The following is a 13,878-nucleotide window of genomic DNA, read 5'->3' on the forward strand; positions in this document are numbered from 1 at the left end:
GGAAGCATCTGGAACACATGGGCACTGGAAAAAATTTTCTGAACAAAACACCAATGGCTTATGCTCTAAGATCAAGAATCGACAAATGGGATCTCATAAAACTGCAAAGCTTCTGTAAGGCAAAGGACACTGTGGTTAGGACAAATCGGCAACCAACAAATTGGGAAAAGATCTTTACCAAGCCTACAACAGATAGAGGCCTTATATCCAAAATATACAAAGAACTCAAGAAGTTAGACCGCAGGGAGACAAATAACCCTATTAAAAGATGGGGTTCAGAGCTAAACAAAGAATTCACAGCTGAGGAATGCCGAATGGCTGAGAAACACCTAAAGAAATGTTCAACATCTTTAGTCATAAGGGAAATCCAAATCAAAACAACCCTGAGATTTCACCTCACACTAGTGAGAATGGCTAAGATCAAAAACTCAGGTGACAGCAGATGCTGGCGAGGATGTGGAGAAAGAGGAACACTCCTCCATTGTTGGTGGGATTGTAGACTGGTACAACCATTCTGGAAATCAGTCTGGAGGGTCCTCAGAAAATTGGACATTGAACTGCCTGAGGATCCATCTATACCTCTCTTGGGCATATACCCAAAAGATGCCCCAACAGATAAAAAAGACACGTGCTCCACTATGTTCATCGCAGCCTTATTTATAATAGCCAGAAGCTGGAAAGAACCCAGATGCCCTTCAACAGAGGAATGGATACAGAAAATGTGGTACATCTACACAATGGAATATTACTCAGCTATCAAAAACAACGGCTTTATGAAATTCGTAGGAAATGGTTGGAACCGGAAAATATCATTCTGAGTGAGCTAACCCAATCACAGAAAGACATACTTGGTATGCACTCACTGATAAGTGGCTATTAGCCCAAATGCTTGAATTACCCTAGATGCCTAGAACAAATGAAACTCAAGACGGATGATCAAAATGTGAATGCTTCAGTCCTTCTCTAAAAGGGGAACAAGAATACCCTTGGCAGGGAAGAGAGAGGCAAAGATTAAAACAGAGACTGAAGGAACTCCCATTCAGAGCCTGCCCCACATGTGGCCCATACATATACAGCCACCCAATTAGACAAGATGGATGAAGCAAAGAAGTGCAGACCGACAGGAGCCGGATGTAGATCGCTCCTGAGAGACACAGCCAGAATACAGCAAATACAGAGGCGAATGCCAGCAGCAAACCACTGAACTGAGAATAGGACCCCCGTTGAAGGAATCAGAGAAAGAACTGGAAGAGCTTGAAGGGGCTCGAGACCCCATATGTACAACAATGCCAAGCAACCAGAGCTTCCAGGGACTAAGCCACTACCTAAAGACTATACATGGACTGACCCTGGACTCTGACCTCATAGGTAGCAATGAATATCCTAGTAAGAGCACCAGTGGAAGGGGAAGCCCTGGGTCCTACTAAGACTGAACCCCCAGTGAACTAGACTGTTGGGGGGAGGGCGGCAATGGGGGGAGGGTTGGGAGGGGAACACCCATAAGGAAGGGGAGGGGGGAGGGGGATGTTTGCCCGGAAACCAAAGAATTATTATTAAGTATTAAATAAATTTAAAAAAAAAAGAAAAAAAAGAAATGAGCTAAAGTGTGACTACAAAGAAAAACAAGCTCTCAGAGTTTAAATCACTGACCTCATTATCGAATCCGAAAGGTTATTGTTGAACAGATTAAGACACAATCTGTTCTGTGAGTAAAGCTATGATGCACTCCTAGGATCCTTTCTATTGTAAAACATATTCTCAACTCAGATATGCCAAACTTGGGGAAAAATGTATGCCTTGGGATCAATAAAATATGTCAGGCAGCACAGTAATGCAAATTACTTAGATAGTTCAAGACAGGGCTTCGTAATGAAGTTACATAATACTCAGGGGTATTCTAACAAAGTACATAAGTATTTAAGCATGATCTTCTTCAGTCCTGTGGAGTGAGACTCAGAAACACACGTTCCTGTCAAAGCTCTCCACCGTGGGCGGGCGAGCAGATTCTGTCAAGACTACCCCAGTTTCTGAGGAAAGGCAGTGTGCTACTTACAGTGAAGCACATGTTCCAAAGCTCGATGGATGTTTACAAAGGATTTCTTTTCTTCTTATGAGTTCACTGTCACACTCCAAGAATGAACATAACTTACTATATCTTGTAAGCATGGTTATATTTTTATTTCACAGTACTCTGGAAATAAATGATAGTGTTTTGTCCCGAGAGAACTTTTTAAGAAGACTCATATGGTTTGGCAGAGCTCCATATACAGTTATCTATAAAAAGGGGTGGGGGAGCTGGTGTGGAAGTTGTAAAAAGGGAACTCATGTTGGTGGGAGTGAAAAGTAGTACAGACACTTTGGATAGCAGTCTGGAGGTTCCTCAGATTATACTGCAAAGACACTTGTATACCCATGTTCACTGCGTCTCTATTCACAATAGCTAGGATTGACCAGCTGTCATAATAACAGAACTAACCTGTATGACCATTAGCAGATGAATGGGGCAAAAAAGTAACAATGAAGTATTTCTCAGCTTGACTGGCCATGGCTAATGCACACATGAACTCACATTGCTATGCACATGAACAGTCAGACAATATTCTGGCATAGACAGGAGAGGTATTCTCAAGAATAAAGAAAAATAATAAAAATAAATAAAATTTTAAGTCTTAAAAGATAAAATCCATTATTGAAAACATAAAAATTGAAGAGAACTATTATCCTGTTGAAAAAAGTGGTCCCTGAGCTGTGCAGTGGTGGCACATGCCTTTAATCCCTGATCTCGGGAGCAGAGGCAAAGCAGATCTCTTGAGTTTGAGGCTAGCTGGGTCTACTGAGCAAGTTCTCAGACAGTCAGGGCTACAGAGAGAAACCCTGTCTTGAAAACTGAAATAAAAAAAGGGGGGGACAATGAAAGAGTACTTTCTATTCTAATACATGAAAACATGTAAAACATGTTTTTGTAAAACATGGTTACTACCGTTAAATATTTGCTACACTGACATTAAGGGACAAGCTGGAGTTAAATTACTGGAAAGTGTACATCCTGTAAACAGAATAGCTAGGCACTTACTAGCTTTGAAACACCACAGTCAGTGCCAATGGGAGCCTATCTCCCAGGTCATCTACCACCTGCTGCCCTCGTGTCAACCTTCCAGGAGCTGCTGCATCAAAGCAGCTTGGTGTATCTGAGGATGACAAAAATCTCTGTGCAGAGGAAATACTTTCAGTTCATATTTGCTGTAAAGTCCTAAGGTCTCCTAACCTGCTGATGTCTTGGCATCACTTATTCCTGTTGACCCTCTGCTATTCTGTAGAGAGTTCTGTATGCTACTTTAAAAAGAAAACTGACTTCTCTGGTGACTGTCCTGAGTGATAGGAATACAGGAATGTCACAGAGTATAACACTAATAAACATTTTATTATATGCCTAGTAGGATATACTATAGAAAAACTTTAACTGACCTGTAACAGAAGTACCAACAGCTCGTCCTTTACCAAATTAAGTTTTCTTTTTACGAGGGTTGCTAGAACAGCCAGCGACAGCAGAAGAACAAGCAATCCGGCACCCATTCTGTTTCAAAATATTATCCATGTTAAACTTTTCTAAAAAAGCATACTAAAGACAGCATATGAAAACATGAGGCCGCTTACTCAAATGTAGACCTTTCAAGCACTTTGTTTAACCAACACCAAGTAGTAAAGCTGGCAGAGGAATGATGGGAAATAGCAGGGCAAGCACATGGCAGGGCTAGTTGTAACCGCATTCCATAATTTCTTTCAGTATATTTACCTTATTACCTATTTGTCTAATTCATTCTTTTTCATTCATCAACTGTCATGGCTCTAAAACTGAACTGGGTGAATACAGAGAATATAAAAGGTAGCTAAACAAATGACTGTCACTCAGCACTTGCCACAGAGATTCTCACTGAGAGAATGGATTTGTACAAAAGACACAGCACTCCTTGGGTCAAGCAGACCCTTCCCGTCACTGACCCTGGTATCTCTTCAGCTGGCCTGGCTGGAAGGTGGGGCAGTGGTCTCAAAAGTGTTGGGAGTACATCACTGTCTAAGTCATTTTGTATTCTATGGTGAAGCAGCTGATTTAATTTTCTAGATTGTCTGACAATCATAGGTAACTAATACCAAGGAATTTTAGCTCTTCATAAATATCCAAGTAATATAACTGAATGTATGTTCAAGATACAATCTAGAACTCAAATTACAAAAACTAAGGAAAAGTGAGTTGAGTTTGTTAGAGAAATAAGGAAGTGCAAATCCATGATTAGGTATATGCTGTGAACATGGCTGATGTTCATGGTTTTTTATTTTTCAAATAGTCTCTGAGGTTATAAGAAAAAAACATCACTTTAAGTTGTGTTATAAAACTCGTAAGACTAGCTCTGTAGAATAACAACTTTTGTCTTTCTCTTTCTTTCCTTTTAACTCATTGGCAACTGTCTTGCTTCAGTATACTGGGCTCACAGAAATTCAACAGTAACACTGTACACCTATCTTCTCTGTCTTCTTATTTTGTCCCTAAGTGTTTCACACATCTGTTTCTGTAGTCTAGAGGATGGAACTGCTATGAGAGATCAAATGGGTACAGAACTTTCTCTATGAACTAAGAATAAGGTAAACTGCAAATTATCACAGGAAACCAACATGAATTTAACATTAATAGCAATTTAAATCAAGTTTAGATAGAAAGACCATAATTTTCAAAAACACAAATTTGATTTTTCACATTTTAGTAGGTTTATTTGCTTTTTAAGTCAGTCTTTAACAGAAAATGCAAGAGACAATTTTCTTTAGAGACCATTTATGCAATGTATTCTCCTTTTATAATATGCTCTCCCAAACTATGCCAGAACAACATGAGCAAGAAAGGTAGAAAAGGGCTTTATAGAGACACCAGAACTCACAGGACAACATGCATAAACAAACAAACAAGCAAACAAAGTATTTGAATTTTGTTTCTTACATGCTATGCACATTTCATGAAAATTCCAAAATTTTGACTTACACTATAATGTTGAAGTATAGCTTAGATGGTACATGCGGTCTTATAATTCAATACAATAGTTGGGCTGATTATTAACTGCGTTCCTACAGCAATTCTGATCTAGTTTTGTTGTTGCTGTTGTAAGAAGCCAAAAAACCAAGCAACATAAAGTTCTTTTTTTTGGAGCTGGGGACCGAACCCAGGGCCTTGCGCTTCCTAGGCAAGCGCTCTACCACTGAGCTAAATCCCCAGCCCCCCAACATAAAGTTCTTAAAGTAACAGACGCTTAAGAATATTCAGTTAATCTCTTAACAGTTAAAAAAAAAAGATATACCCCCATCTATTAAAGGTTAGGCAAAATGTTTTTAGAAATGCCAGAGCACTCTATGCAGCAAAGGCAACTGCATGATTTAAAGGTGTGGACTATATATATGTCTACAATTCCAGTACTCAGAAGGCTGAGGCAGGACACTGCATTCGAGGCCAGATGGGGCTACACATACAGACTCTGCCTCAGGAAAAAAAGTACAGACCAGCAGCAAGGTGAAACTCAGATAACTCAGTCAAGCACACACAGGCACCCATGGGGTTGGGGGACAGTGACGGTAGGTGCTAAAACGCAAAAGCAAGTAACTGTTTTAAACACTTGTCTAGGTTACACTGAGGGGAAATGTACCATTAACATAGAGAATATATGTTTTTAACACAATTTGAATGGTTAGTCATAAAAATGTTGCCTAGCAAGTACAAGGTCCTGGGGTTGATTCCTAGTTCTGCAAACAAAACAGGAAAGCACAAAATAAATATAACACTTTCAAAATAAATAGAAATTTTTTTTCTCATGGAAAAATTTTAATTCAATCAAGACAGACTTTCACTTCTCAGTGGCATGTGGTTATAGACACATTCAAAACTAATATGTCAACACAGAACACAGTCGCAATGTAACTAAACTTTTACAGATTCTATAATATTCAAAATAAAATTGAAACTAGGAGTGGGGGTGAGTTTTAAGTTACTGCTTGGTGCAATTTAACTGCCTGTGAAGGTCTGCTAGCATCTCCAAGGAGACCAGGCCTCTCAGGTGATAGGCTAAGATCATAACTAGTAATTTAACATTAGTATTTCAAGTGTGTTCAGGTAATGTTAAGCTTAGAACCAAGACTAGTTTAGTTAAGAGACTTGGGTCAGCAGTCAAGAACATTTCCTGCTCTACCCAACAGTCCTAGTCCAGTTTCCAGAACCCATTTCAAATAGCTCCCATATATCCATAACCCAGATCCAACAGATCTCACGTCCTCTATGGCCTTCATGGATACCCACACACATATGGCACACGCACATGTGTACAGAGAGAAACAGAGAGAGAGAGAGAGAGAGAGAGAGAGAGAGAGAGAGAGAGAGTGCTTTTAAATGTCACAGTGTCAATATAGGATAAACTCTATTGAAATGGCAAACAACATTTTACGTACACTAGAGAAAGGTCTGGCTTTCTACCCACAACAGGCATCAGTGGGAACACTGCCAGAAGCAAAGAGAAGAAAGCCCAACTCAGGCAGGTGATCTAGAATCAAGAAAAAAAAAGTATTTAGACAAATATGGCATAGAAATCTGTTTTTATCCATAGGAAGAACAACAGTATCAACCAACCAGACCCTTCCCCACCCCACCCCCCAGAGCTCCCAGGGACTAAACCACCAACCAATGAGTACACATGGATGGACCCATGGCTCCAGTTGCATATGTAGCAGAGCATGGCCTTGTCTGGCATCAATAGGAGGAGAGGCCCTTGCTCCTGTGAGGGCTCAATGCCCCAGTGTAGGGGAATGCCAGGGTGCGGAATTGGGAGTAGGTGGGGGAGAACCCTCATAGAAGAAGGGGGAGAGGGGATGGGATAGGGGGTGTTCCGGAGGGGAAACTGAGAAAGGGGTTAACATTTGAAATGTAAATAAAGAAAATATCCAATTTTAAAAAGAAGTCAAGGAAAAGAAATCCGTTTTTAGCATCTCACACCCTACATGGCTCTGGAAGAAAAGCTGTGTCAAATTTATCTGGACACAAACATTGTATGAGTTACTTTTGTAATGACAAGATGTAAGACAGTAAGCAACGTAAAGACCGAGGATTTGCTTTTCCTTATAGTTCCAGAGATGGTTCTGTCTATCATGGCAAGGGCTATAGAGTTGTGGGGCAGTGGAGTCAGTCATGGCAGCCAGCAAGAGCTTGAGGCCATTGACTACCACACTGCAACCAGCCTGGAAGCAGAGAATGAATGCTGCTGCTCAACTTACCTTCTCCTTTTTAAAGGAAACAGTCCCAGGAGCTCAGGTGAGACTTTCCACCTTGATTAGCTTAATTTAGAAAATCCCTCCCAGACTTTCCCAAAGGCTTCTTTTTACAGTGATTGTTAATCCCCTCTGGCTCAGTTAGGATCAAGCATCACAAACGTGGATACCTTGAATCATATTTACTGTCTTTATTGGGTTGGTTTATTATTTGAAATTTGTATACATGTACTTTGGTCAAACTCCCTCTCAACCTCTTGTGGCTCCTAAACACTACTGGGTCGAGCGACATGCTGCCACTTTCCCAGGAAAGTGCTATGAGGATGGCGCACAAGCTCCTCAGACTGGATGGCCCCTCTGCTGCTCCCAGACTTCTCCCTCGCTAGGGATACAAACTCCACGAGTGCCACAAACAAGCCAGCTCTGTCTTTACAGGCTTCCTAGATCTCTCCCTCATTTTGACTGGAACATATGTATAAATCAGAGAAGCAGAAAGTCAATGTCAGCCCTTCCTTTCAAAGGACCAGGCCCCTTTATGTGAGTGTGCATTCCACTCCTTCACTTAAAATACACAATTCATTGAGCCAAACACATATCAACACAAAGTAATTACTAGTCTGCTTTGCCAACACGAGTACTTGTACCTTTGCTCGGGTCCACAGCTGAGTGAGAAATGGCCAACCTGCAAACACAATCAGTCCAGCTGTCAACATGTAGCGGTAGAAAAAACTGAGCACCTGGTGAGAGATTACAAAGAAAATGAAGAATAAAGTCACTTAATACCAGAAACATAAAAACGCAAGACAGCTGGTTAGACACTTACCAGTACTTCAATGCCCAGGGTAAAGACAAGCAAGTAGGCGACAAAACGGCTCAGAGGAAAAGCCAATAGTGACTCAACCAGGGCTTGAATAACTTCACGTCTGTTTAAGGAGACGATTTACAAAATGATTACTTATACTTTGCAATAGCATATTAATATTAGCAATATAATGCAAAATTAAAACTGCACAAGGTCCCAAATCCCAGATGTTTCCATTCATAAATTATTTAAAATTAAGATAAATGGTAGCAAGGTTTTAACGTCTTTGCTTACTTTTATTTGTGGAAATCTGTATTTTAGGATAAATGATGGCAAGCATTTACTTAGTTTTATAAAATAAATAACAGTAAATAACTTTTGTATGACCTTAGTTTAAACAAAAGTACATGTACTACAAATAAATCAAAAAATAAAATAAAATGAACCCAAATGTATGCAAACTGAAAAAAAATACTGAAACTCATTGGGATAAGCTTATATCTACCACTAAACTACACCCAAAGCCTTCATAAAGTCTTAATTGAACTTACTGACTTTTACTTCTTTGCAGTACTGAGGACTGAACCTAAGGCTCTAATATGCCAGACATCCAGTCTGACACTAAGTTAAAGTCCCATCCTTTTCATTTAAGCTTTATGTCATCATTCAGGCTGGCCTCAAAATGCCAGTGTTTGTGCCTTAGCCTCCTGAGGAGATGGGATTATAGACATGCACCACTACCCCCAGTTTAATTGCACTTTTTAACTGAGTCAAATAACCTTTTCCAAACCCAATTTAAGATGTCATTAATTGTACACTAATTGTAATTGAGAATTTATAACCACCCAAAATGTATTACATACTTGAGTACGTTTTGCATTTCATCAAGAAAAAAAAACTTTAGCATTTGTAGAGCATTAAGTAGGTAATTGTAAAAGGCCAGTGTCATTTGGTTTATGACCTTTTTCTCACTGAAAACAATGACTGTAGAATAAAATTATACCACACTGTTAAGTAGCCACCTAGGAAAGAAAGGTTAGTACCACAAGGAGAGTATTTCTTTTGTTTTCAACTGTGAATTAGTAAAGAGGCACAAAAGATTAAATGAAGTCATTTTGGAGGACTTTTATTCTAGAAAAACTGAGTTAAAATATTTAATATTGATTTATTGTGTGAAATTGTGTGGGGGTGCATTCCACAGTATGTATCCACAGTAGAAGTTGGAGAACAATCTGCAGGAATCTGTTCATTCCTTTTACCACATGGGACCCAAGTGCCCTTGACTGTTGACCTGTGGAGCCCTCTAGCCAGCTTAAAAACTCATACACATACTATCTTAATGATTAGGCTATTTAATCATTCAGAAGGGGTTCTACAGTAAAACAGACTGGCTAGAAAACTTAGAGAATTCTGAAACCAGAGAAATGATGTCAGAAAAACACAAATGAGCTAACTAAGCAAAGCAGCAACCTTACTCCTTTCAGACGGTGAAATCACTCCATGTTCTTTGCTCAGTTTGAAGCATTGCATATTTTATTTCTTATATTTCAGTATGTCGATATTTTTAAGACATATTTTTAGAAGGTAGAAATAGTCAAAGCTATCAACGAATGTTAGAATAAAAACATGCAGTGTCAGGGCACACATGCTAACAAGTATTTTATTTTATTTTTTTTGTTGTTTTCTTGGTTTTGGGGTTTTTTTGGCAGCCCTTCCCTATAGAGACCAGACCTAGAAATGCAGATCCTCCTGTCTCTGCCTCGTGAATCAGCTTGAAATCTGACTGAGTGTCTTCCTTTCCAGGCTGACTGTCATAGTGCGAAGCCACTTTTAGGCCATGCTGAGGAAGTGCATAAAGGCAGAAGCACAGTCCATTGAATAGAGCAGGGTTCCTATCAGCACACATTAATAGATTCGGGATAATCACAAAGTTTCATTTATTTTATGGCGAAGAAGGAGAAGCATATAGAAACACATACATCTTCTAAAACATGAAGAAACTAAACTATGAGATGACAAAACAAATGCAAGATGTAAGGAAATCATGACACAGTACAATAATATTATGTTATTTTATTCTATATTTTTGCTTGAAAAACACCCAAAGAAAGGGGCTGGGTGACTGCTTCCTCAAGTAAAAATGGTAACACAAAAGGGATGTTTAATATGCAGCATTCTGCAGTCGTAAATGAAATGAGAGTGTTTGGACCGCGCAGAGTATTACAGCCATCTTTTAGGATTTAGGCTATAAAATCCAGTGCATTTTGCATACAGGATTAACTGCCAGTGAAGTAGAAACAAGGCAGAAAGGCAAGCTACTTACTCTTTTAGAACTGCATACCATATTGGCACCGGCAGCAAGCAATACACATAGTAAGTCCAGGGACAGGCTTGGATCATCAGGAAGCATGCTACTAAGACACCAGCAACTATGAAGCTACAGGGCAGAAGATGGTGTGGCTTCTGAAATGAGATATAACATGCAAACACATTCAAACCCATGCTGATTGATAGTTTTTAGGAAAAATATCATTTTTTTTCTGTTTCTACAACTAGATGATTACTCAAATTTCTTTTAAAATGAAAAATCTGTCATTGTCTTAGCATGTCAGGAAAGAAATTAGTGATCCTAAAATAGTTATTAGGCAATTCTCAGCTGCAGACTGAGAAGGGTCCTAAAGTTGATTTGTGAATAACTCATTGAGAACTCTGAACATAGTTCTACTAAGAAACAATTTTTAAAATAAATCTTGACTGTCTTCTGTGTCTAGCTCACAAGGGCCTATTTACCACACAATAAAATAGTCTTTATCTGGAACAGTTTCTGCCTAGTCAAAGCTCTAACCTGTCATGCTGCCCACTCCCCTCTCCTATTGCTTAAACACAGCTGATTTCTTCAGCCATATCTACTCTTCTCAACCACTTGCTGAATAAGGAATTCCCTACATGTTTGTCACCAGTGCTAGCTTCACTGATTACCAAGGCTTCTTGATGCTCTGGGCCAGGTGGAAGTGTAAGGGTCAGGGACATCATTCCACAACTAGAAAAAGGGTACCTTTTAGGGGATTCTATAGTGCTAACAAATAGAGTTCTGGGTTCTGAAGCAGAGGTAACAAAATGGTACAAAGTACACTAAGCGCCTTCAGAAAATGTTAGAGAACAAAGGAAGTGTACAGTGGGGGAGGGGCTGCTCTTTTGTCTCCACTTCATGTTTTCTGTTTACTCAACCTGTTAGCCAAGGATAAATGCAGCAGGAATTAAGAACCACTTTCTGGAAATACACAAAATTAGGAAATATATACATTTCCCAACATCCTTTTTTATGTTTTTCTCCAATGTGTAAAATATTATGAAGTTGGAATCAAGGATAAGTTAGTATATGGCTGTAAACAGAGGCTGAAGCATAGCACTGTAAATAACCTGAAGTTCAAGTTCATCAACTGGCTGTGATATTGTGATGGGTGATTTGTTGTCAACTTTCACATCCAGGAAGAGGAAACTAATTAAGGAACTGCTTCCATCAGACTGACCTCTGAACAAGTCTGAGCAGCATTTTCTTGATTAACAAATAATGTGGGAGAAAGCAGTCTAAAGCACAAAGCTTTCCTTAGACAAAGTTGTGCCTATCCATAATATGGGTACAATAAAAGTATACATACTTATCAGTGTTGGTAATAAAAATCAGATTACATGGATATTTTTGCTGCTCAATAAATGATAGCTATTAATTTTATTTTTTATTCTTCTTTGCATTAATCTCAACAATTATAGAATCTCTCAATCAATAGCACAAGAAATAAAGATAATAGAGGTCCCATAGAAAAATGATGGAGTATAGAAAGCCAAATTTAAATAAGTAGAGACAGACAAGAGCTCTAAAGTGGAAATGGGCTATGTCTGCAATTGACTGTAAGACATGAGAACTCATTTACTCTATTATGAAAATAATGAAATAAAAAGAAACGAAAGGTATGAGTATCTAAAAATAACTACATATTCTGGAGTTGATACAATATGGTAGAATGTGGGGAGCACTTCTGGAGTTAGCTTTGACTGACTTCTTGCTTGTGGTTAATTATGAATGAGTCTGCCGACATCTGTCTTTGTTTTTAATTAAGCCAAGCATTATACCCTGACAAGTTCCTCTGCTTATGTTTACATCCTTGAGTCTATCCTAGCCTGAAAAAAATCCTCCTTCATCAAACATACTGTGTACCACAAATGTGCCATATAAGGATTTGTGGTCATTGTTTATTTTCTGGGAATTGGTCATGCTTGTGTTGCTCGTCTTTAAAAGGCACTGAGAAAGGGTAGACCAGGAGGGGAATAAAATCTGGAGTATAAAATGAATACAAAATTTATAAAAAAAAATTAAAGGAAATAAGAGACAAAGAGTGGAGCAGGGACTGAAGGCAAGGTCATCTAGAGACTGTCCCACCTGGGGATCTATCCCATATGCAGCCACCAAACCCAGACACTATTACTGATGCCACAAAGCCCTTGCTGACAGGAGCCTGATATAGCTGTCTACTGAGAGGCTCTGTTAGAGCCTGACCAATACAGATGTAGATGCTTGCAGCCAACCATCGGACTAAGCATGGGGACCCCAATAGAGGAGTTAGGGGAAGGACTAAAGGAGCTGAAGGGGTTTGCAACTTCACAGGAAGAACAGCAATATAAACCAACTAGACCCTTCCCCACCCCCCCAGAGCTCCCAGGAACTAAACCACCATCCAAAGAGTACACATGGAGGGACCCATGGTTCCAGCTGCATATGTAGCAGAGGATGTCTTTATCTGGCATCAATGGGAGGGGAGGCCCTTGGTCCTGTGAAGGCTTGATGCCCCAGAATAAGGGAATGCTAGGACGGTGAGGCAGGACTGTGTGGTTGGATTGGGGAGCACCCTCATAGAAGCAGCAGGGTGGGTGAGACAGGGAGCTCCAGAGGGGAAACAGGGAAGGGGGATAACATTTGAAATGAAAATAAATAAAATAACCAATAAAAATTTAAAAAGAAAAAAAAAGACACAGAGAAAATACATGTGCTTGCTGGCATGGTATTAACTAGAGTCCTCCCATATCTGTCTCCTGCATCTTCTTTCTGCCTTTGCATACTCACTCCCCCAGGCATGACTCCTATGTTGACTGACATATGTTGGCTCTGGCAGTAAAATTATCTAAGCCTCAATCTTTCTTCCATATTATGAGGGTCATAACTAACAAAGTTGCAGTAAGGTGAAACCTAACTGAACAACATTCACAAAGCATCCAGGGGAGGGTATATTTGAACATGATGGAGATCAGTAAAGATTACTTACCACCCAGCATAGAAGTATAGCTTCCCAACTCTACCTTTGCCTGTACCATTCAATTTGTTTGAATTTTCCCCCTCACTCAATTAAACAGTGACTTACACTATCAAATTAATAAACAAAAGAACGATCAACTGGGAAGTCTTGACATGTTAACAAAAATATATCCTTTTTTTCAATATTCTACACAGCAAAAGGAAAGAGCAACGTTTGGCACAGCGGCTCAGATCTCAGGCCCGCCCGCCCACCTTGGCTGGCAGACTGTTACTAAGTTAGTTAACTTCCCTCAGCTCAGTCTCATAAACAGAAGTTGAAATGCACAAAGAAGGCAGTATACATTTCAAGAACACCATACAATTCCTAGATATATTTCTCCGACTACCAAAACAGTCATTTCTGTGTATTTCTGTAATATGCAGCAAATAATTCCCATTACAACCAACTTCAAATACATTGAAATAATTATAATTA

The 13,878-nt window shown here is 39.4% G+C and overlaps 1 protein-coding gene across 15 annotated transcripts in view; it reads right to left on the reverse strand.

Annotated features, from left to right (window-relative positions):
* Positions 1–13,878, reverse strand: part of Pign (phosphatidylinositol glycan anchor biosynthesis, class N) — a 147,675-nt gene that overhangs the window by 47,910 nt on the left and 85,887 nt on the right. For 13 of the 15 annotated variants that reach the window (XM_063272414.1, XM_063272411.1, XM_039090846.2 and 10 more), the window contains 5 exon segments: positions 10,419–10,558; positions 8,117–8,216; positions 7,938–8,030; positions 6,481–6,572; positions 3,466–3,574 (listed from right to left, as the gene is read on the reverse strand). In XM_063272414.1, coding sequence (XP_063128484.1) covers positions 3,466–3,574; positions 6,481–6,572; positions 7,938–8,030; positions 8,117–8,216; positions 10,419–10,558 — 534 coding nt within the window. 15 annotated transcript variants of the gene reach the window in all.

Source organism: Rattus norvegicus, chromosome 13 (genome assembly GCF_036323735.1).
Source record: "Rattus norvegicus strain BN/NHsdMcwi chromosome 13, GRCr8, whole genome shotgun sequence".
Taxonomy (NCBI): Eukaryota; Metazoa; Chordata; class Mammalia; order Rodentia; family Muridae; genus Rattus; species Rattus norvegicus.